The 25,035-nt window shown below is 36.7% G+C and overlaps 2 protein-coding genes across 2 annotated transcripts; both read right to left on the bottom strand.

The window, feature by feature from the left end:
- Nucleotides 1-4,937: 4,937 nt before the first annotated feature.
- LOC114357075 (glucose 1-dehydrogenase 1-like) lies at nt 4,938-6,072 on the bottom strand. The gene is made up of 2 exons (XM_028310524.1): nt 5,203-6,072; nt 4,938-5,030 (listed from the first exon to the last, which is right to left on the bottom strand). The coding sequence occupies exon 1, from the start codon at nt 5,991-5,993 to the stop codon at nt 5,223-5,225; it is 771 nt and encodes a 256-aa protein (XP_028166325.1). The 5' UTR covers nt 5,994-6,072; the 3' UTR covers nt 4,938-5,030; nt 5,203-5,222.
- A 480-nt stretch (nt 6,073-6,552) lies between these two features.
- Nucleotides 6,553-7,118, bottom strand: LOC114357088 (glucose 1-dehydrogenase 1-like). Its single transcript, XM_028310546.1, has 2 exons — nt 6,823-7,118; nt 6,553-6,649 (listed from the first exon to the last, which is right to left on the bottom strand). Exons 1-2 carry the CDS (start codon nt 7,116-7,118, stop codon nt 6,553-6,555), a joined length of 393 nt encoding a protein of 130 aa, XP_028166347.1.
- Between the last annotated feature and the right edge of the window lie 17,917 nt (nt 7,119-25,035).

The following is a 25,035-nucleotide window of genomic DNA, read 5'->3' as shown; positions in this document are numbered from 1 at the left end:
GACACTGGCCCCGCCCCCTTTTCACATTAAAAACGTAAAGTTGTTTATTGCTTTGTATAACTTTTTAATTTCAACCAGTTTGGTTTATTTTCTTACTCCATAAATAACTAAAGTTTGAAAACCGTTGTTACAGGCCTTTACTTAAACAATTTATTGACTCTAGAGATACTTTGATCGTGAGCTTTACTCGAGTTTATTTGTTCAAGATATTTTGAAATTTAGACTTATTCGTTTTGGTCACGAGGCAAGTTTGTGAAACAAATGGCGGAAAGTTGAGGTAAATTGCTTGTTTTCTTAAAAACTAGTAACTAGGTTAATGAGTTATTGCTTTAATTTTAAAAACAGGGAAGTCTCAAATTTTATTTATTAGTCACGTGATTCCAAACTTAAAAGATCGGTTTAATTAACTGAATTTTTCCTACTTTAGTTTATTTTACACACTGACACAAACACAAAAGTCTCGTCTTATTTTTGTAATTCTTGTATTTATTGCTTTAGGTAGGTAGGTATAATATTATGTAAACCACACCTTGAAGCCACGATACCCGAACGGTGAAGGGGTCGCACAGTCTTTTAAAATCACTTGGAAGCGGACATTTTTTGGTGAATAGATGACATGATTTAACAAGTAAATCTAAGTAAATTCTTAAAAGAAACCCGTGGTCTATCTTCAACAGCTTTCGAGAAAATTTTTTTTTAATTTGGCTTATTTTGTGTGTGTTAAAATACGATTTTTGGTTTATCTGTTCTTTTGTTGAAGTTGTAACACAATTGACTTATGTGAGTAATAAAGAACACAATTTCCCTTTTTTTTAGCTATACATCACATTCTAAAGCTTTGTAGATCCGGAGAAATTATAAAAAAACTGATTTTTGGTTTTTAATTTTTTAAATTTAAGTTGTACATTTTGAGCAATAACGAATTATTGCATGTTATAAAAGACCTTTTATTTTACTCACGAAAAAAAAATCACCGAATTTTGAGAACATACTTTTGAGAAATTTGCATTTGAAATTTCGTGTTATGCAACGCCTTCTGAAAAGCTCTTGGCAAACACAAACTTTCGTCATTGCTATTAAAATATTGTCTGGCGATATTGTACTGGTCAATTTAGTGCAAGGCAGGCAGTGTTTAGGGTTACTAATTTGTTCTATTACGTACTTCAGTCCGCACTGGATGGACAAATGGAGATCAAAGTTGTGATTCTCCACTACAAATGAGATTGCGTATTAGCAATGACAAAAGTTTGTTTTTGCCAAGAGTTTTTCGGAAGGCGTTGCTTAACACGAAATTTCAAATGCAAATTTCTCAAAAGTATGTTCTCAAAATTCGGTGATTTTTTTTTCGTGAGTAAAATAAAAGGTCTTTAATAACATGCAATAATTCGTTATTGCTCAAAACGTACAACTTAAATTTAAAAAATTAAAAACCAAAAATCAGTTTTTTTATAATTTCTCCGGATCTACAAAGCTTTAGAATATGATGTATAGCTCAAAAAAAGGGAAATTGTGTGCTTTATTACTCACTTAAGTCAATTGTGTTACAACTTCAAATAAAGAACAGATAAACAAAAAAACGTATTTTAAAATACACAAAATAAGCCAAATTAAATTTTTTTTTCTCGAAAGCCGTTGAAGATAGACCACGGGTTTCTTTTAGGAATTTACTTAGATTTACTTGTTAAATCATGTCATCTATTCACCAAAAAATGTCCGCTTCCAAGTGATTTTAAAACACTGTGGGTCGGACTGGCCGACTAGTGGTCCGGGGTACGCGGGTTTAGTCCCCGCTGCCGTTCGACTATTGTGAAGTGCTCACTCGTGATACAAGCATATTTAACTTAGTATGAATGAAAGGGAGTATTTATCTCTAATTATCTTTTTTTTTTTTAAAATAAAAGATCACTTCTGGGCGCGGGACAGCTTGCGCAAAAGCAATGCCTTATATTTTAGAGGCACATCGAGCAAGGGGTATCTTAATGTTCTCTTATGAAATAAGTAATTATGTATGATAGAAAAAGTGAATTCCGTAACAAGTGGGTTAAAGACCAAAACTCTGTCCAGATATCTGAATTCGCGGAAAATAAATCACGTTTGCGGGTGCATGTACCGTCGGCAGACAAATTAACGTCAGAAGCAGAGGAAGACTCAAATATTACTTCGCCACAGACGATACACAATAAAAAGTGGATGTGGTAGACTCGAGAAGGTCGAAGGAAGTACCTGGAAGCAGGCAGTGCAAAAGCGGTCGTCGTGGGAATTGTTGAGGGAGGCGTTTGTCCAGCAAAGGATGTCATTTAATTTTGGCTGAAACGAACGAACGACATAGTCCGTGTATTCCCAAACTTAAGCCTTGGGCAGACCAAACGCGGGGCAGTAGCAGCGCAGTTTGAATGCGGGCAAGTTGTAATACAAGAAACTCTTTGAAGTATGCCATACCAAATTTGAACGCGGGCCCGCGCTTCAACCGCGCCGCACTCCAACTGCCGAAATACAAACGAGGCGGCGCGGGTGCGGGACAGAAGCGGCGCGAACGCGGGCCCACGCTGTTGTATTACTATGGTGGCCATATTAGCATGACACACCGGACGCAGTGCGGTAGCAGCGCGTTGAAAGCGGTTTTCGAATATTTAATTTTTTGACAACCGCTCGCGTTGCAACTGCTTTGAAACTGCGCTGCTTTCAGTGTACCTCAGCCGCGCTGCACTGCTTCTGACCTGCGTTTGGTCTGTGGGAGCCTTTAAGTTGCAGAGGGCGGGGTACATAGCTCGTAGAACTGATGGCCGTTAGGGCAGAAAAGTTCTCGAGTGGTGGTCACAGGCCGGTAGTCGTAGTATGGAGGCCTCCCACTAGGTGGATCTGTCTAGTGAAGGTCACGGGAAGCACCTGGATGCGGGCAGTGCAGGACCGGTCGTTATGGAAATCCTTGGGGGAGGCCTTTGTCCAGCAGTAGACGTCATTTGGATGGTAGACCACCCACGGGGGAATCATTTATCCGTGGACGTCATTTGGCTAAAACGGACGATGGTACACCATGAAAAATTTCACCCGTCAAAAAATCCCCTAATCTAAAGGCAATCTTAGAGACAAGCTACTACATTCTGCTGCACTGTAAGCAGTGCATTTGCCTGCACGAGTTTAATCAGCGTAAATATCACAGTATTAGAGCACCACGACACAGTTCTGTAACATGGTAACATTGTTCTAGTAAATAAATTCCACCTACAATCACCCAATCACCCAGTTCCTAACTTAGATTAGCTTGTCCTACATACACAATATACAGGGTGTCCCAGAATGGGTGAATCAAACTGCTAGGGGATGTAGCTCTAAATACTAATGTACTATCCCTAAAAAATATGAAAAAAAAAATTGAGTTCGGATTTTTTTTTAAATAAAGTGCTCTAAACTCGAAATCTAGTCATTATTTTCAAAAGTTTGTTTACAGATAGACGAAGATCATGTACAATTAATATTAGTAAGAAAAAAGTACAAATAAACTCCAAACGCAGCAAATTTAGCCAGATACTTAGGCAAAGCTGATTTGTTTTCAATTTAAAAATATATTTTTTAGGGATAGTACATTAGTAGAGCTACCTCCCCAAGCAGTTTGATTCACCCATTCTGGGACATCCTGTATAACAGATTGCTTGTTACTTGATTATACAAACGTTGGTAATAGTTTATTATTAGTTTTAGAGAGATTGTTACTGGTATTCAATCTTGTGGGTTTCATTATTAAATGCTAATTTTAGCTGAAAATTTCTCTCACATTCATGAGATTATATTGTAACTTCAATAGTAGCTTTTTTGTGTGTATTACGAAGATTTTTTTAAGGTTTGTTCATTGAAATGCTATCTATTTGTATTGATAATATGATTGTAATATTATTTTACTTTACGTAACACTTCGATAAATGTATTATAGTTCTAATAATATAATTGAATGGTTCACACAATCACACCTATAAAGTCTACCTAATAAGTAGAAAACCTTGGAAATAAATTTGACAGCACACATAGATTTCTTATCTATGTCATAAGTGTAATAAATATTGATATAGATTAGATTAGTTCAGTTCGAAGTTCAGTTCGTACTCCAGTAGTTCTGGTCATATCTTATTTACTTTACTTTTAAAGCCAATGATATTACACGTAATTATCCTACTAATATTATACGAGTAATGCGAAAGTTTGGATGATTGGGTGTCTGGATGTCTGGATGTTTGTTACTCTTTCAAGCAAAAACTACTAAACGGATTTTGTTGAAACTTTACAGTATTATTGTTTGTAACCCAGATTAACATATAGGCTATAATTTATGCCGATCTGTGACATTAAATTTCAAGCGGGTGAAGCCGCGAGAGATATTTTTATTAGTGACGTAATGTACAAGTAAAGTTTTGCTTTTCATAGCAACTTACTAAACAGATACAAATGAATTTACCATAAAAATCAATGGCTTCTCGTGCTCATCTCAGTATTATAATTTGCTCCCGACGGGATTCGAATCCCCAACCGTATTAACGTGGAACATGAACCATTCATGGCATACCGATCCAGATAATGTTGTTCTGGGTAATCCCTCTAACCCCAACGCATTGACCGCATTCCGCCCAGCAGATTGCTTGCCACTCAGATTTAGAGATACATTGTTATGTTAAGTCACGTATTTGGGGGCTTTGGAGCGATAGCACTAATGTTTGACAACACTGCATAATATGAGGACGTCATGTAGGTATCATGAAATCATTAGGTAATGAATAACAAGACCCATTTGAGATGTGCTGCAAATAATACGAACAAAGTATGTATGAATAAAAAAAATATATATTAATGATGAAGTTCGGCTGTGCGTAAACATTTTCACTAACCAACCGGGTTTTCATCACGATATGGGGTATTTTATCTATGTTAAATGTATTTAACCAACTATGTAAAGTTTTATAAGCTGCACTTTAATTCAAAAACTTAAAGGGACTTTTCTAATAAATAATACACAATAAGAAGTTACCTTAAGTATATTAATAAAATAATAATAATAAATATAAATAAAAAAAAAGTATATAAGTAGTATATCCGTTAAGCTAGCACCCATAACACAAGCATTGAGTTGCTTACTTTGGGGCTAGCTGGCGCTGTGTGAAAATGTCCAAAGATTTATTATTATTATTTATTAACACAATATATATATAATTAATAGATATTTTTGTCTAAGTGAATTACTTTGAACGTGATAGCAAAACTCCATTATCAGTTACGTAAATTGATCCAGTGATACCAACAGCTTTGTCACTAGCCAAGAACGCCGCTAGCTCAGCAATCTCACTTGGTTCACTAATTCTTTTCAAAGGAGTTGCTGCTTTGAATGTCTCCCATACTGCTGCTTGAATCTCCGGACTGACTCCCATATTTTCAACGATATCGGTCCTCACCGGCCCAGGGCTAATGTTGTTCACGCGAACACCATGTGGCGCAAAGTCCAGCGTGATCGATCTCGCGAAATGATCCAAAGCAGCTTTTGAGGTGCAGTAAGCGAATCCTTTTTCCATCACCATTTGACCAGCAACGCTTGATATGTTTATTATATTCCCTTTCGTTTCAATAAGATGCTTGGCAGCCAGATTGGTCATGTAGACAGCGGAACGCAGGTTAGTGTTCATGACGTGGTCAAATATTGCCATGGCTCCTGCTTCAGTAATGCTGGCATTGCCACCCACTCCTGCATTGTTGACCAGAACGTCAAGTTTTCCAAAATGTTTTACTGTATCGTTGATGATTCTTTGAGCATCACTTTCTTTGGTAACATCGGCGGTGATCACAAGAGGCTTGTTACCGACCTTCGAGATACTTTCCGTAACATCTTTTAGTTTAGCTGCGTTTCTTCCAACGATGGCAACGTTCGCTCCCTCTCCAGCGAATTTAAGAGCAATAGCTGCCCCGATCCCAGAGCTCGCACCTGTCACTAACGCTACTTTATTGTTGAAACTCATTTTGCTTATGACTATTATTTCTGTGCCGCTGTACTTATTTATACGTTTTCAATTCACAAACACCCACTCTTGACTAGTCATCAGTTAGCTGTCTTATCATATCTACCACATAGATAATGGTATCTGTTTAATAATTAGTATCATTAGCTGATCTAGCAAGATTGTTATATATTGACAATAATATTTCTGAATTTAGTGATTCAGCTGGTAAGCTGGTGTTATTATTAAAATATTGATTTTGTTTTATTTAAAACTAGCTTCTGCCCGCGGCTTTGAACGTCTGATTTTGCCCGCTGGAAGATGTCTTTATCGCGGTTTCCTCGCAGTCATCAATCTGAACTCTTCTGTTATATTGTATAAAAACTTCAAAAAAAGGTAAGTACTTTCATTCGGACAAAAAGAAAATTTCTAGATACGATTAAACAAATGTATCAATCAACTAACAATGATAACAACATTTCATTATCTGACAAGTAATTCGATCCAGTGATGCCAACCGCTTTATCACTAGCCAAAAATGCCGCAATCTCGGCTATCTCTCTAGGCTCACTAATCCTTTTCATAGAGCTGATTCGCGGAATTTCATCGAAGTGGCTTCTTGAAGCTCCGAGCCGGCTCCCATATTCTCAACAATATCAGTCTTCACCGGGCCAAGGCTGATGGTATTCACCCGAACACCATGTGGCGCAAAGTCTAGTGAGATAACTCGTAAAATGCTCCAAACCGGCTTTTGAAGCGCAGTAAGTGAATCCATTCTCCATTGCAAATTGACCAGCAACGCTTCATATATTTATTATGTTCCCTTTGGTTTCAATTAGATTATGTTTACCAGCGCGATTGATGTGAACAGCAGCCAGCATTGTTTACCAGGACGTCAATTTTCCCAAAATTATCTACTATATCGTCGATGATCCTTTGAACATCATTACCTTTGGTCACATCAGCAGCGATTACAAGGGGTTTGTTACCGACTTTAGAGATATTCTCCAAAACGTTTCTCAGTTTGTCTGAGTTTCTTCCTACAATAACAACGTTGGCTCCCTCTTTAGCGAATTTAAGAGCTATGGCTGCTCCAAGCCCGGAGATCGCCTCAGTCTTGATCACAACTTTGTTGTTGAAACTCATCTTGCTCATAATTATTAGTTCTGTGCCTAAGTACTAATTTATATATATACAATCTTCAATTCCAAAAACGCTTAGTCAAGACTTGCATCAGTTAGCCGTTTTATTACAACAGATAGTGGTATCTATTTAAAAATAGAAATGGATTAATAATGAATGCCAACATATTTTCCGGATTCTGTGATCCAAGTGGAAATTATCGATTTGTTTTATTTTACAACTATCTTCTGCCCGTGGCTTCGAACATGTGCACTTTTGGCACAGATAAATATTTAATACTAATTTTCATCATACCGTAGTCCGTACTTTAAGCACGACACAATCAAATATTTCTTATTTCCAGTACTTCAATATTTTTTTCGTCAAAATGTAACTTATTTCCTTATCCAAGTATCAATCTTTCTAATACGAAAACTCAACCAAATATATCGAAAACTCAACTAAAGTCGCTGACATAGCCCGACGGATTAGCAAGCTGAAGTGGCAATGGGCAGGGCACATAGTACGCACAACTGACGGCCGATAGGGCAGCAAGGTTCTGGAATGGAGGCCGCGTACCGGAAAACGCAGCGTGGGACTTCCACCTACAAGGTGGACCGACGACATCGTAAAGGTAGCGGGGAAGCACTGGACGCAGGCCGCTACCAATCGATCAACATGGAAAGCATTGGAGGAGGCCCATGTTCAGCAGTGGACGTCCAATGGCTGAAATGATGATGATGATGAACCAAATGTGTCAGCATTTGAGACGTGAAAACATTAGGCAATATACTTATTTCTAATATTAGTAAGTGTAGTTCATTCCCATGTCACATTTTAGTACTCGGAAAACTACAATATCGAGTCACAGACGAACTACTCGTAATATTACTATTTCCCATCTCTTTCTTACTCACAATTTGCGCCCAAAAGGTGAACTCATTATTTCTCTCTCCAATTTGACTTTGATGCCTGCTCAAAACTTGGAGAGTCTCCAAACAATTTCTCTTTATTCGTATGTAAAAAGTAATATCTTGTCTGACGAACGAAAAAATACAAAATGTACCTGAATGTTTTTGTAGGTAACTAACGCCCGTATTCACAAACGATACTTGCTTAAGTGAAGCAGCGAATTGAATGCACAGCATTGAATAGAGCACTGTGATTGGTTCGTGTGTCACCCTGTGCGTCCACGCGCACTGTGAGACCTCATAGTAATGTTTGTGAATACGGGCGTAAGACACACGATCGTATAAGAAATGGTTTTATTTTCTTTTCGTCGTGCAGCCTTCTCATAATAATATTGAATCTTTGCTTTGAAATAGGTAAGTATTTGAATTAATTTTAGTCAGACATAAACATCATGAATCAACGAGTAAAATGAGATTCAAGATCTGAGGAAAAATACAGGTTCTCAAGGATAGGGCTTCCGCTGCCCTACCTTAGTTCCTCCGAAAAATAATATACTGTTAACCTAGAGACTAATAAAATTATCCCGAATTTGATGTCATTAGTATGCTTTGAGCCTCATAAATTCAGTTTTCTTTTCGCAATTCTTTATATTAAAGATAATTTTATGTTAAACTATCTAAATCTATTTAGGCCCGATTCGACCAAACTTTTATCCGAGAATAACTCCTGGTAAAACTGGCATATTGACAGTTTCAGTATGGGAAATATGTCAAAACTAACGATTTATTCTGAGATTAATGCCATGCCGAATACGTGTCTAGATATTCTCTTATCTGATATAGGTAGATAGAATGATGACGAAGTGTTTTTCAATATAATAGCAAAGCAATCCTTATAAACATTTACTTAGTAGAGAAAAAAGCAAACACCACATTGATCCTGCGTTTTAAAAAACATAGCAATTCTTACAAAGATATTTTTGAAGGACATAAAACTGATATAGAGGCAGATAAGACGATGACGATGGGTTTTGAAAACCATTGCAAAGTAATTCTTATAAACGTTTACTTAAAAGCAGATTCGATAATGACGTTACGTATTAAAAACTATATTGCAATACTTTCAAACGTATATTTTGATACTCATAAAACTGATAATGACGTTGAGGATTCATTTCTAAATCAATTAGGTACAAAGCAATTCTTAAAAATCATCACTATCAGGTCATTGTCTACTCTACAGGACCACACCCCTCTTTAATTTAATATAGGTAAACTGAGAATTAACAAATTGAAAGCCCCTAGATAAGTGGCAAAACGCGATGGTTGTAATTTCGAAATCCCCTCACGAAGTGAAGTCACATTAAAAAAAAATCCAGAGCGAAAGGATTTTGAAATTTTAGATCCGTCACGAACTCCTAGCCAAACGGATTGAGGAAGCAAAAATCTTCCCAAGTATTTTTTTAAATAACCTGTTTTTCTGGAGTCATGTCAGCTTTTATGCTTTTTCCCTGCTCTTGCCTATTCAATTTTCTTTGTCACTACGTAATTTGTCAAAGAGAGGTAATTGCAATGAGAAATTGCGGAAGATCTCGTTTCTTCTGTCCTGTAATTTGGCAGAAAGAGACACGGATATTGGCTGCCTAACTTAGCGCAATAATTACTCCATTGAAGTCCATACCTACTTTTGTATAGTCATTTGTGCATCAGAATACGTAATATTTTTGTTTCAAAATCTCGTCTATTGCAACTACATAAGAACCTACAGTGCTGTTTACAAACTTAATCAGGTACCTATTATTCTTCTAATTAATTTTGTACAATCTTCGTTCGTTCGTTTCAGCCAAATGACGTCCACTGTTGGACAAAGGCCTCCCCCAAGGTTTTCCACAATGAACGGTTCCGCGACCTTTACCAGATCGTCGGTCCACCTAGTAGGAGGCCTGCCCACGCTACGTCTTCCAGCACGTGGTCGCCACTAGAGAACTTTTCTGCCCCAACGGCCATCGTCTCTACGAGCTATGTGCCCCGCCCACTGCCACTTGATTTTAGCAATTTATTCTGCGAGCTATATCGGTCACCTTGGTTCTCCTGAATAATCTAATACAGCTTAATTTTTCATCGAAAAGGCGAAATCCATGTGTTGGAAAGAGTAACACTTCCTCATTACCTCGTGGCCTTGTGGTAATGAAAATTTTTCTATTTATATCATAGAAATAATGTAATTAAAATCTTATATTCTTAGCTAAATATGTTTTTCGTTACTCGTGTCGATTAATTAACTCATAATCAGAATCGAAAAATTTCCGAGCAATAATCGTAAGGAAATTGGTTTTCAAATAACACACAAAAGATTGAGTTTCTATTATTAAACATCATAAGGCCTCCTATAAGAATACAAGTATAATTGAAATAAATTCAGTAGTACTTCTATTTTACCTAGAAAAAATGTCTTAGACCCGAAAAGTAAAAATGATTGTTAAATCTTTTTCTATTGAGTGAATTAAGACATCTGAGGTCACAAAATATTAGTAAACCTAGTACAAAACGTCATGAGACGCCTTAGGAACTTAATTCATTATTTCAGACAACTATTCAAGTGTGCAACGACCCAAACGAGACGAGAAACTAAGGCTGGGTTGCACCATCTTACTTTAACTTTGACAAACGTCAAAAATCTGACAAAATCCATACAAAAAGCACAGGTTATTGTCAAAGTTACGGTCAAAGTTGGGTGGTGCAACCCAGCCTAAGTATAATTAATTATTTGAGACCCTCGTACTAAAATTTTAGAGGGCAGGCCTCCTACTAGGTGGGCCGACGATCTGGTAAAGGGAAGAGCCTGGATGCGGGCAGCGCAGGACCGTTCATTGTGGAAAACCTTGGGGGGCCTTTGTCCAGCAGTGGACGTCATTTGGCTGAAACTAACGAACGAACGAACTAAAATTTAAACTCTACTTGAACTGTAGTTTAACATTTACTATGGAAATGTCATTTCAAACCAGTGTTCATCCAAGGCTTAAAATGTAACTCAAGTTGATACGCGCCTCCGACTCAAGATAGCTATGTAATAAACATGATATTGAAGTTGGACCTCGTAAGCCTTTTGGATCTATCCCAATTATGTCACAACATTCCCTTAAATGTTATCAAGCATTTTCCGTCTATTGTGTGAACACCATTCAATTGGCAACCAAGCCCGAAAGCTCTTTAATTTGGTCGTATTAGACTACACCAATTATTTTTATTTGACTATCGACATGTTTTCAAGTAAATGAAGTAATTACGGCCAAATGTAAGATAGGTAATAAATAAACGATATGTTTTTTGAATTTTCAGTGCTTTTAAACGTTTGGAATCGGATTGTTGACTTTGCTTTGGAGTTGTTAACGTAATTAAATATTTTACAGTGAAGGGTTCTAAGGGCTAACTAACGCAAAGAAAATTACTGATTTTCAATATTGTATCAAGTTATCCTGAATCCTTAATATTTACTAACTAAAAGCATACAAAAACTATTTATTGATGAGTCGTTATTTGATAGAGACTGGAACTTTGTTTAAAAATTAAGTCAACAATCTTAACACAAATCAACTATTTGACTTGCAAATTATAATACCTTCAATCAACAACGATACCACGTGACCTCTGTTATGTAAAACGCCCGAACTTTATTAATTATAATTTTAATAAAACTTCTTACTATCGTAGAGATCTGTTGTTTCCCGTTTTATGATTTCGGCGCGGACAAGTTTGCCAGTAAAGTTTCCGTGATATCACCCTACGGGATCAAAAGACCTCGTACCAGGGTTACGAGGTATATAATGAAGAGCTATAAGTACAGTATACACAGTTATGATGAGCAAGCGCATGTTGATGGTGGCAAGGTATTGCTTAAGTTCTAGGTCAAAAGGTTATAGTTTTAAAGTCTTGGGATAAGCTTGCGTTCAGTAGAGCCGATGATAGTTCTCAAAGGTGCGCTTAAGTTTTTCGCTTAGTTAAATCGAGTAATGATGATGAAGATGAGATTATGAATCTTCCATTTTTTGACTAAAATTGTCTGTCTGTCACCAAAATGGAAGGTCATTTATACCCGACTGCGCCAGAGGAGGGGTTATGTTTTTATTGTTACAATATTTACTGTTGCGTTGATAGAGACTGGAACTTTGTTTAAAAATTAAGTCAACAATCTTAACACAAATCAACTATTTGACTTGCAAATTATAATACCTTCAATCAACAACGATACCACGTGACCTCTGTTATGTAAAACGCCCGAACTTTATTAATTATAATTTTAATAAAACTTCTTACTATCGTAGAGATCTGTTGTTTCCCGTTTTATGATTTCGGCGCGGACAAGTTTGCCAGTAAAGTTTCCGTGATATCACCCTACGGGATCAAAAGACCTCGTACCAGGGTTACGAGGTATATAATGAAGAGCTATAAGTACAGTATACACAGTTATGATGAGCAAGCGCATGTTGATGGTGGCAAGGTATTGCTTAAGTTCTAGGTCAAAAGGTTATAGTTTTAAAGTCTTGGGATAAGCTTGCGTTCAGTAGAGCCGATGATAGTTCTCAAAGGTGCGCTTAAGTTTTTCGCTTAGTTAAATCGAGTAATGATGATGAAGATGAGATTATGAATCTTCCATTTTTTGACTAAAATTGTCTGTCTGTCACCAAAATGGAAGGTCATTTATACCCGACTGCGCCAGAGGAGGGGTTATGTTTTTATTGTTACAATATTTACTGTTGCGCCCATCAAAAACAATACTTGTCAAAAAAACCAAGTCTCGCAACTCAGTTGTTCTACGGTAAAAAGTTGTGAGATCCATGTAATACCAAGTCCAGGCCAGGAAATCTTTAACGTTTTACATAAATATATTGACTTGGCCATCGCATGAAAACACGTGTAAATTAAATTATTTAGTGCGATGGCCAAGTCAATAATTTATGTAAAACGTTAAAGATTTCCTGGCCTGGACTTGGTATTACATGGATCTCACAACTTTTTACCGTAGAACAACTGAGTTGCGAGACTTGGTTTTTTTGACAAGTATTGTTTTTGATGGGATACATGTTTACTTCTTTCTTTCTAATTTAAACGATAATGACTCAATTTACCTAGATTGTTCTGTACATCGTTCAAAGTTGTCTATTGCTGGTATATTGTTTTAAACTTTCATGGTCACAACAGATTAATTAATTATGTGCCCGTAACATCTCAACCGCCAGTCCCTCAGTTACTCCGTGATAATGGCGCTTGCAACAGTGCCAAAATATCGGAGACTCGAAATTAAGGTACACACGGCCACAGTGTTAACTATCCATTTTGCTCTCGCTGTCATCAAATGGTGATTCTTTACTATAGAACGAGACGACATGACTAGCAATGGGTAGTTAACACTGTTGCCGATAGTACACGGTAGCAATCTTGTCAATAAGAAGTATTCTATTGTTGGTATGTTTCTACGAAACAAAATTTATGTGTTTCCAGTTGCGTGACCAAATTTTTCCAACAAACAGTTTTACGAAGTGCAAAATTTAACATCGGCATCCGGACACTTGAAACTAAACCGGAAGCCAGGCTGGAACTCTTCCAGAGTGCTTAACCGGAATGATCCGGATAAACCGGCAAATAAAACCGGGTAGCTAACGAAATTTTATACGGAGCTGGAAACAGTGGGACCGTTATTTTTTCCAACTCCCGTCGGCTCGACTGGGAAATATTTTTGCATAAAATTTTCATTTTCAAACCGATGTCGCGGGCTATTTCGTAGTTTATGCTGTTTTTTGTAACGTTTGTTCACAAGTTCCATGAAGGGTGAAATAACGAACGCTGTTGATTAAGGGTTTGTAAGCGGTTTTGTTGGAAACTTAAAGCCAAAAATAAATTGCCAGTTGCTATTGGCGCTGTTTATAGATTATTTCTACAATTACTTCATTCAATAGGTAGTTTAGAGGTTCTTGGCTCAAATACGGTTGGTGTAGTGGGATGGACTTCATTCCACAAAAGATCCGTTACGTGGTGCCATTACACACAAACTATTTACTCTTTAAAACTCACTCGTTATCTACCAATATGATTACTGAGCATTTTATTTATATACTTGAGTGATTTTGTTACATATGTACACATGAACATATAATACGACTGTGGTCCCTTTAGGTGCACAACATGATAAAACACATCGCTCTTTCTCTCTTAAAAATAACTAGGCAAATGAATAACACCCGCTATTTACAAAACTGCACCAGAAACTTGTACACAAAAAGCTAACCCTAAAAAGCGAGTGAAAAATATGTTAAGTGCTGATAATCTGTGTGCATTTTTCACCCGACACCGGGCTAAGGGTTAATTTGCCCCGGAGTGAACAGGGGACGGTGGAAGCATAATTTTTCATTTAACTGCTAAGCTAGCGTCTTATTTTTACTGTTTTTGCGGATATGCAGCTGTAAATTGTGACCGGGATGAACAGATGGGAGGAATGGAAACTATAGCAGTTTGAGGGTTAAATTTTACATTTTGTAACTGATAAGGGTTTCGTAATTTGTTCCATTTTTTGCTAAAAAAAACCTGAAAGATAATTTTAAGAAATGATTATTCAGTATTTGTTTTGGTTGTTAATAGATTTGGACTCTTTATGCTGGGTTCGATTCCCAAGTGGTTACCGGGTTAGTATATTCATCATTATCATTTAAGCCAAAGGAATATTCATAATTATCATTTAAGCCAATGATTTCCACATCGCCCGGTTGGTAGCGACCTGCATCCAGAGCCCTTCTGCTACCTTCATGAGGTTTTCGGTCCACCTTGTGTGTTAATATATTTATATGGTTAAATCAACTTTACTTTTCAAAACGTTATGTACTTCGGATAGCACTTTAAACCGCTTGCTTATCAATCATTTAAGCCAGTCAGAGGGTTAGAGATTTAAGTCTAAGGAAAAGTCTAAGTTGAAGTGTTTACTGACCAGTTTATTTTAGGATTACTTTATTCCTAACGGAATATACGAGGTCTCTGAAAAAAGACCTCGTATACAGGGCTATGAAAAATCAAGACTTAAAAATACCAGCGTAATCAAAGCTCCAAAAGCCGACCTAGTTCAGACTAGTTCGTTTTCTAAAGTGACCTGATTGTGTGCCGAACCACGGCTGAAGGAATGAACTTAAAATAGTGCTGTATTCGAGCAACTACAGAACAGCTCATCATTCGATTTTTTTTGTAAAGGCCAGCTTTAAGAAAAATAATAGGTAAATGAAAGTTAGAAATATTTTTTAAAAGAACATACTTAATGAAGAAATTTATTCATAATGTTCATTACATTTCAAATTTTCACTGTGTTACCTACTATCTTTTAGTTTTTATATTTGCAACTGTCCGCATTGCATGCCGTGGCAACCTTTAATTAAGACAGCACTTAGTTTTAAGCACTTTTAGTTATAGTAATTTCATGTATGCGTGTTTGTCTTGTTGGTTGTCCTAATAAATAAAATAAAATAAACATTCAAATGGCTAATAGCAATTTGTTCGTTTGAATGACGTCTACTGCTACATTTCTAAGGCATCAATTTGCATGACCGGTCCTGCGCTTCCCCCATCTATAGGTTCTTCCAGCGACCTCCACCAGATCGTCGGTCCACCTAGTGGGGGGCCTGCCCACGCTACGTCTTCCGGCCCGTGGTCGCCACTCGAGATCTTACTCGAGATATTCTTGGACATTTTACACTGCACCGCTAGTCCCAAACTAAGCAAATCTTGTACTATGGGTACTAGACAACGGATATAAACATAGGTACTTAAATATTTTTATTTTTGTAAATACATACATATTATACATAGAAAACACCTAGACCTGCCACAGAAATTAAAATTCATTATTTCAATTTCTGCCCGGCCGGGAATCGAACCCGGGACCTCTCGGCATAGTAGTCCGTTCTGAACCACTTCACCAAACGGCCGACTAAAATAAACAAAGTAAGTAGTGACTGGATGTCGTCAAAGGCGACAAATATGCAAACATCGGGCGTTCCCAACCCGTCTGGCCAGCGCAGGGAATGTATGCCAAGCCTCCATTTGCCTCTAGTAAATTACAGGGTCGTGCTCAGTGGAGACTAAATGACGTCATGACGACGAAACAAAGTAAGATCCTGAGATGTCGCCTCTAACTCTACTGGATGCAAAATAAATGAGTATTTCAGTTGGTATTTTCACTACAAAGATTCCGGCAATAAATGAAGATGGAATACTTGAATATTTAATACCTTTAACCGCAAAGTTTCTAACCCAGGAACTCAAAAGAAAGCCCTAGGAATTAGCATAGAGTTTCCAAAACTAATTTTCTCGTAACGCCAAAAACTTGAGTACCTTGAGCGCGAATAGGCGTCGTATAATCAAACTTTGGGACTGTGACGCTCTAACTGTATGCTAACTAGTATTGAGTGAACCGACTTCAAATTTTGTACAGGGCCGTATTTTACAGCTAGGACTCTGGCAAAGGATTTGATTACAATTTCAACCTAGCGTATATGTAAAGTTCGTATTTTGGTGAATTCGTATGTCAAGAATATGATTGCTTTAATAGCAGAGATTTTAAATAACTATTTATTTAGATTCTTGAATAAGTCATCTTTATTTGTCATAAAAGCACCCTTTTTCGTTTGGAAATATCTTTAACAGAAAACAAGGATTAAATTTGTGACTTTAATATACTCATCAATTATTATAACTAAGAATCATGTAAGCTTTGAAGTGACAAAACCTAGTATACTATCAAGATCTGATTCATTTAGCAGTTCTTTACAATTATTTACCTTATTAATCGTACATCCCTCGTTTTGGTTAGAAGGTCAAAAGCTAGACTTGCCAAGGGCCCCGAACTTCCCACGTCCCTGAACTAACAACTAGTTGGTAAGGGATAAGGAAATTCAGGTCAAAAGATAGTAGATAAACACATTGTCTTCGAGTAAGTTTTGCCAACATACCTAAAACGATAATGGAGAATTATTGCCTTTCCCTATAAGGGATGGTTATTGTTTTGATCATTACGCGTTAGCATTGATAACTACGCGTTTGATAGATTACTCTAAGGCTGAGCACCATCTAACTTTGGTAGGTTGTCTGGAAGAGATCGCTTCATAGCGATAAGACCGCCTAGTTGTACCTTATGTATTCCTTTTCTTTCTGTTCTTTTCTTTTGTGTGCAATAAAGTGTATTTATTATTATTATTATTTAACCGTAACTATAATATTATGTTTTTTGTATGGAGAATATGGAGATTGACAGATTTTTGACGTTTGTTAAAGTTAAAATAAGATGGAGCAACTCAGCCTTGGTGATAGTAAAATACTTGATAGAAAAGTTCACTAAAAATCTTTCAATTACAAACAGAAAACGTGGGACACAAAAAGGTATAAAATTAAACTTTGGTTATTTGTTTGTATAAAGTAATTGCTAGTTGAGAAGAAAGCCGAATCTGAGTCAACCTAATGAAAAAGAAATATTATACTTTCGTATGATAAGCCTTTCAGTCCGGTTGAGCCACGTTGAATAATTGATTTCAGTTGTTAACCTATTTCATATTCGTTCGTTCGTTTCAGCCGAATTTCATATTCATATTATTTATTTGCTCACTAAGTGTAGGTACATAAGGTCTTATAACTAAATACAGTGCTTAAAACTTAGTAACCTAGTTAACCTACACGACAGACCAAGAATCAATGGAAAATAATATCTTTAGGATCAAAAATAGAGGTATTATTGGTAGCTTGAAAAATATTTACGCACGGCACAATATGTTATTGTAGCTTACAGACCTTAAATACAAAATATTTTATAATTTATTGATCAAAGTTCAAACTATAAAGTTGTTATAGCAATTTTTACTGCTTTATGCAAGTTTATAAAAGTCATAGCCAATACAACAACTTTTAAACTGCAAGATAGAAGCTTTTCAACTTTTAACTTTGCTCGATACACGCCATAAAACTATAAAGGAGAAAGATATAGTAACTATAACTTCTCGTCAACAATACGAGTCTAAGTTGGATTTCTATTAAGTATTATAGGTTTATGTATTCTTGTTATGTGAATTGATACTTTATTCAGGCGTAGTTATATTTACGAGTAGGCTTTTTTTATTTTTTTTTTCATTTGCTTACTTTTATACTCTATGCTTAAAGGTCCACTGGTATAGAATGCTTTTAACATTAAGTTCACCTTTTATAGACTCTCTGTGCATTACGTACATGAAAATAGTCTTAGGCAATTTTTTAGACAAGATATGACGTAAAGTAGAGCGGACTCTACTATGTGTAGGACTAACATATTATTCGTCATACCTACCCAGTTTCATTTTATGTCACGCAACACCACCAGCCAGTGTTTAGTCCTGCATGCATTGTTGTTGTTGTTTCAGCCGAAAGACGTCCACTGCTGGACAAAGGCCTCCCCCAAGGATTTCCACGAAGACCGATCCTGCGCCGCTCGCATCCAGGCACCTCCCGCGACCTTCACCAGATCGTCGGTCCATTTAGTGATTCTAGTGGGAGGCCTGCCCACGTTACGTCTTCCGGCTCGTGGTCGCCACTCAAGAACTTTCCTGCCCCAGCAGCCATCAGCTCTACGAGCTATGTGCCCCGCCCACTGCCACTTAATTTTAGCGATTCTGCGGGCTATGTCAGTCACTCTGGTTCTCCTGGGAATCTCCTCATTTCTGATTCGATCGCGTAGGGAGACTCCGAGCATAGCACGCTCCATCGCTCTTTGGGTGACTTTGAGCCTTCTTATGAGGCCCATAGTAAGCGACCACGTCTCGACTCCGATGACGACCGAAAGACTTTTGTCTTGAGACACTGCGGTATTTCGGACGTGAGAATATCGCGAAGCTTCCCGAACGCTGCCCAGCCGAGTTCGATTCGACGATTGACCTCTTTCTCGTGTTGTACCCACTCCTCTGAAGGTTGGAGACACTACACTCGAAGTTGTTGACAATTATGTACCTATACCTAGGACAAACAGTCCAGTTAGGTAGGTCCAACTTCGAGAAAGAGGTCAGTCGTCGAATCCAACTCGGCATGCATATCTATATTATTATCTGTCTAAAACAAATAATACGAAATCAGCAATATCAAATAAAATGATAAACTTTCTCAATATGAAGTTCAGCCTTTTTTTAGCCAATTAACCTTTATTGTGTGGAGGAAAATATTATATTCTAAATCACAGAGCGGCAAAAGGTAGTGGTTTGTCCCCGACCTACCCTTATTATGCCAAATAACAAATAAATTATGTGTCCCAAGTAAGGGACAGTTTTTGCATCAGTGACGCATGAATACATTATATTTTTAGCATAAATAGTAAATTCTCGAGTGGCGACCACAGGCCGGAAGACGTATTGTGAACAAGTACTTCCACTACGTGGACCGACGATCTTTTGAAGGTCTGAACGAACGATTATAACAAATTGTGTAAAAATTATGTTAATTAAATATTTTATGTATTGAATATTGAAAATTTTCATTTAGGTGCGTTACGTTAAATAAATCTTCGTTATTTTTACTCGGTACACAATTATTTTAAAATGATGCTCAGTGGCTAATGCATGCTCGATCTTTCAAGTTTTCATAACATAATTTAATTTTGTAATAATAACTCAAAAGATAAAATATATTTTTCGAACAAACTTGTAAGAATCGTAGCGTCAATATTATTTTATGAGTTTACTCAAGTGCAATAACATGTTTTGTTTAGCATTTTTTAAATATCTCATTCAAAATGAAACATTGTTATTATAAAATGTAGGTAAATTTATAAAGCTTTTAACCAAAAAACAAACTCTTTAGCGTTATAATATTAGTATGAATTATGTAGGCAAAATATAGTGATTATTTACAGATTTCAAATTCAGTTGCTTAAAAAAAGTACTTATATTTTTATTAGTAAAGTCAACACTTCGCTAAAGAACTTCTAACTTTACCCAGAATCGCATAAAAACGTTACAGCCACTAAAGGAACCCCAAACTACTTTTAATCAGCATCGCCGTAAATCCTTCAAGTTATAATCGTGTAAGTCAGTGACCGAAGGTTATAAGATAAGCCCAGTTTACCCCATGCTACCCTTTTTAGCATATAAATTATACTTGCAAAAAGGGACGTGAGTCCAACGCACTAACATTATTGAATTACGTTAGGTTCTAAATTTACTCGGGTTTACTCAGGTTTATTAGTGAATTTGTACAATGTCGTGGAAGCACCAGTGATGGAAAGATAAGGAAAGAAATTCAATCTATCGAAGACATTGAAAAAGGACGTAACTGACTCGTAATATAAAGGAAATTGTATGATCTAATATCAATCTAAGTAATTTTGTTCTTGTCATGCTAACACGTCTTATTAAATAACTATCTGTGCGATAGTGGGACTGATAAAATAAAAATATATTTCAGTAAATGAAAAAACATGTCAAGTAGGTTTGTACGTAAGTAAGTAGGTAGGATAGGTTTGGTATTTTGTTATAATTGGTTTATTATTTTCCATCTACCACTGTCATCAGACCATCAGTCTTTAACAGAACTGTGACAGGTGAATAGCTTCAGAACTACACACATAAAGTTTCAGAAGTTTTTTATGAATACAATAAAATTAGAAGTTACTACGACACTATCTTCCATCACCATCACAGGTGCTCTCACTATCTCCGAATAGATTTGTTGAGATATAAAACTGATATTTATTAGGGTACGAACTGAGACACGATTTACTAACATTTTACAGGCCGGATCATTAAGTGCCTGATAACTAGGGTAGTTTATATCTAAGGCCCCGTTTTCACCAAGGTGAAGCGGGGCAGAGAAGTTTTCAGTTTCCAATCAGAGGGCGTAGTGTGAGTTTACATCAAACGCACTCGATATCGACTGCGTTAAAAAATATATGAAGATTTTAGTTCTTGAAAGTTTCCACTAGGAGCGCTGTACAATCCATCATACATTTAATGTAACTTTTTTATGCAGTCGATATCGAATGCGTTTGACTTAAACTCACACTACGCCCCCTGATTCCATTATATGCACATCTCCACTTCGCCCCGCTTCGTTGGAAATAGATCGAGCGGAGAAGTGTCGAGTGCACTTGTTTTGCTATAGAATTTGTATTGTGCATTTGAGCAATGCGTAGAAGAGCGTAGATGCGCGGAGCGGTTGCGGTGTTTCATAGATAACAATACTTGACAGCTGACAGCTACGCACAGCTCAGACATCTCTCGTCTCCGCACCGCTCAGCTCTTCTCCGCTCCACTTTGGTGGAAATAGCCTGCCAGCTTCTCCGCAACATCTCTCGTCTTCGCATCGCTCCGCCTTTATAGAAACCGGGCCTAGCCAGGGTCGTCACAATTTAAGAGTACTATAAACTGCCTGGAACAACGCTTTCGAGTTATTTAAACAGTTAATCCAGGATAGCTGTTGTTCCCGTAACAATACAGTTAACTTTTTATGGTAACTTTAAGAGGAAACTACGTGAATTGCTGATAATAAGATAAAATTAATAGATTTTGAGCGTCGAAGCAGCTGAGCCTTTTTAGGCGAACATTTAATTATTCATACCTACTTGAAATTTTATAGAATATTATATACGAATGCAGACAAGACCGTTAAACCTAAGCCTAAAATATTTCTCAAGAACAAAGAAAGAACTAATAAAAAGAAACAACAAACGATTTTGGATCTTATTAACGCATGTAAAACTATGAAATCTATTGTGTTATGTCAGTCCCTCGTCTTGTAAGGCACATCGGGTGTGTTTTGGTGCCATAAGCGGAGCGTTAAATTTTTTTTTACATACTCGTACCTAAAGTGGATATTTAGTCTATGCAGTTCATAAATAATATGTTCAATAAGTAAAATGTTAAATTCGTTAAATACCATTATGTATGAGTATAGCATGTCAAAAAGCCGATGTTAAATAGAATTTGATTGTATTTCTTGAACTAAAATTCTTTTTTTGTATTACTGAAAAACTTTCATGTGCAGACCTACCAGACCAGTGAATTGATAACCATACCATACCATTGTTGCAAAGGGAACACAAACCGCCCAGATGCGCTCCCTGTATCTTTCTATAAGATATTATGGTCATGCTAAACTTTGTGACGTCGTGAGGAACTTCAACGCACCATAATTTTGTAATTATTTGTTTGATTGACAATTAAAAATATACGTGTCTAATACATATTTTTTGATAAGAAAATAATAGATGGACTCAAAAAAAATTTTTGGAAACTAAGCATATTACCTCGCTCGCTCGTCTGCTCCCGCTCGTACTACAAACTCATACTTATTCTGGATCGCATAGAACTAAGTTCCATAAATCATCCGAAACAAAGACATTGACAAATGATAGTAATTGTATCGCATTGTTATCTCCGAGGATAATGATATCAATAACAATGTAACGGGTTGTTAAACGCTTTCCATTGTAAACTCTATCCCTCTCCCTCTCTCTTTGAGAGGGATGTTCAAAGACTTTTAGAGTATTTTTTGAAGAATATTAGTATTTTTTTGCACAAATTACTAATAGTCCCGTTATTTATTTATTTATTTATACTTCAATGCCAAAAATATTAACATTAGGCGAACTTAATGCCATAAGGCATTCTCATCCAGTTTACCTTTGGGTTATGCAGAAAAATTAGTTTGGCGGTACAAAAATTAAATAAAACAAAGCGACGGCAAAACAAATAAGCTACTTAAACACATACATAAATAATATATAAAATAATATAATAAATAAATACATACTAAGATGATAGATATAATGATGGATGACGATAAGTTAAAACAGAAACCATTCATGAACCGTTAATCCCTTGTGGAAAGCGGGAAGTACCTGGATGCGGGCAGGGCAGGACCGGTCGTTATGGAAATTCTTGAAACGACCTTTCTCCAGCTGTGGGACTTATGCCCGTTTTGAAAATCAATCCCTAATTTTTAAGTGACCCCTATGAAAAAAAAATCAGCCCACCTTCCAAAAACAGACCAAATTGTCCTCATGGGCAACCTTATTGTCTCCCACATAACGTTATAAAAGAATAAAGAAAATTAATAAATGATCATAACAATGAGTGATTTCTAGAAGTCTAGAAAATAAAAGTCCATTCTCTTACAAACTTGAAGGAAATCTATCTAACTAGGTACAAACTTGAAGTGTTGTAGGATCAAAAATCTGATCACGATGTTGAAACACAATCATTTAACAAATGTCGTACCAGCTTCGCCAAAGGCCAATTTTGGAAACTTCTTTCGAAATTTCAGGTATTTTCGTCTCTTTTACACACTCTCCGGGAGCAAGTTGTGGGATAGAGATGGATAGAGTCGAAATATCAGTCCTTTTACGAATTTTACCCCACATCTTCAAGTTATATGATAAATTGAATTCACCGTAGAGTTTAAGTTGACGCTAGCCCAACTTGGCGTAGTCACTTCCTTTGTAGCCACAATTTCTTTTGAAACTAAGTATATTGTGAGTTTAACTTTCTTTATTGTTGAGGTACTACGTTTTCTTGCTGACCGTACTCATTTTCAGTACATACAGTGACCACTGTGATGTCTTTTGTACCTAGTTGTAATATTATACCATTTTTGTGGTCTACTAGCGACTATCCACTACAAGTATTATTACAAATTCCATTTAGCCTCAATACGGGACTAATCAACTAATCCCACCTCTCGTTTCCACCGCTGCAACTCCTGTGTAGCCAGGATCTACAGATTGTCAGCCAATAAAAACCCAACCAGTTAGAGTAGGCGCACACCGTTGATTTTTCGTCGGCCGATAGTTTAGTCGGGCAGTTGATCAGTATGGGAGTGCGCACACTACGCCGATTCGATTTGGCCGATTTTTCATACAATTTAAAATCGGGCACAACTATCGGCCAACTAAAAATCAACGGTGTGCGCCTACTCTTAAGCAACGTCAAAAAACTGTGAAACTCCATACAAAAAGCACCTGTTATTGATTTAAAATAAAGCGGTGCAACTCAGCCTTAGATTAACAATGTTGAATACTAGAGACTTAAAATCTAATTTAATTAGGAAAACGTCACATCATTTAATTTTATAATTAAAGAGGCCACTATTTGACAGACTTAAAACACAAACTTGCCGAAGCATCTAACTCCAGTTTGCTTGTGAAATTGCATTTGTCCACGACAGTGTTTGCTCGGAACGTTGTTTAATCCGATAAAACTTACTACCACAAACTTTATGAACTAGCGTGGTGTCCTATGTCAACATACGCGACGTTAAGCTACATAACGCTACGCGCTATGCTACTAATTCACAGGTTTGCACTTCTGTACAATCGGGTAAATTAATAGGGTATCACGTAGGACTACCCCTATGGTACTTATAGTATCTTTTGTTACCCTCTTCTGTCTTTCCTCCTTCGTTACTGAAAATCCCAATCTTACAATGAGTGACTGGACGCCTTACCTTACTAAAAATCCATTAAAAATGACCGACGCGTTGTGAAAAGATTTTATTTTTATCCCATATTTTTTTGCTTGCGAAATTAGATACGAAATACATTTTTTAATTGGTTTTTCCTGGCCTGGGATTTTGTCCCTTGGCCGAGTGCGAAATTTAGGAACCATAGGTGTTGCATGTAATCCATTTGGATTGCAATTTGCATGTTTGGCAAACAGTCCCAAAACAAAAAGGCTACTGCTATGACCATACGTAAACTATAAAATCGATCTTTACTTTCAAACTCCCATTCCTATTGTCCCAAACTGCGAGTTGTCATGGCAACTCTAAACTATTCGACTGGAAAAGTCGGGCTATTGCAAGTTTTGAAAACAGATGCGCCCTGTAACTATTTGATTGTAAAATGTTTCGAGTTCAGTAAACTGGATTTAATGAGGTCTTTAATCATATAAACATAAAGGGTAGGGTTGTTATAATGATTATCACAAAGGAGAATGGAACATAATATTTAGTTTACTAAGACGGTGCATACTTTAACCGTAACAAAA

This window comes from Ostrinia furnacalis, unplaced genomic scaffold, assembly GCF_004193835.3.
Source record: "Ostrinia furnacalis isolate ACB-3 unplaced genomic scaffold, ASM419383v2 OfSCF3022, whole genome shotgun sequence".
NCBI classification, from domain to species: domain Eukaryota; kingdom Metazoa; phylum Arthropoda; class Insecta; order Lepidoptera; family Crambidae; genus Ostrinia; species Ostrinia furnacalis.
Note: the sequence above shows the minus strand (reverse complement) of the source record. Positions and strands in the feature narration are given on the sequence as shown.

Bases quoted from the DNA above. Each gene is read 5' to 3' on its own strand.
- LOC114357088 (XM_028310546.1), bottom strand. From the start codon at position 7,118: ATGAGTTTCAACAACAAAGTTGTGATCAAGACTGAGGCGATCTCCGGG. The intron at 6,650-6,822 runs GTAAACATAATC...GAATACCATCAG, and splicing joins TGTTCACATCAATCGCGCTG to CCTTGGCCCGGTGAAGACTG.
- LOC114357075 (XM_028310524.1), bottom strand. From the start codon at position 5,993: ATGAGTTTCAACAATAAAGTAGCGTTAGTGACAGGTGCGAGCTCTGGG.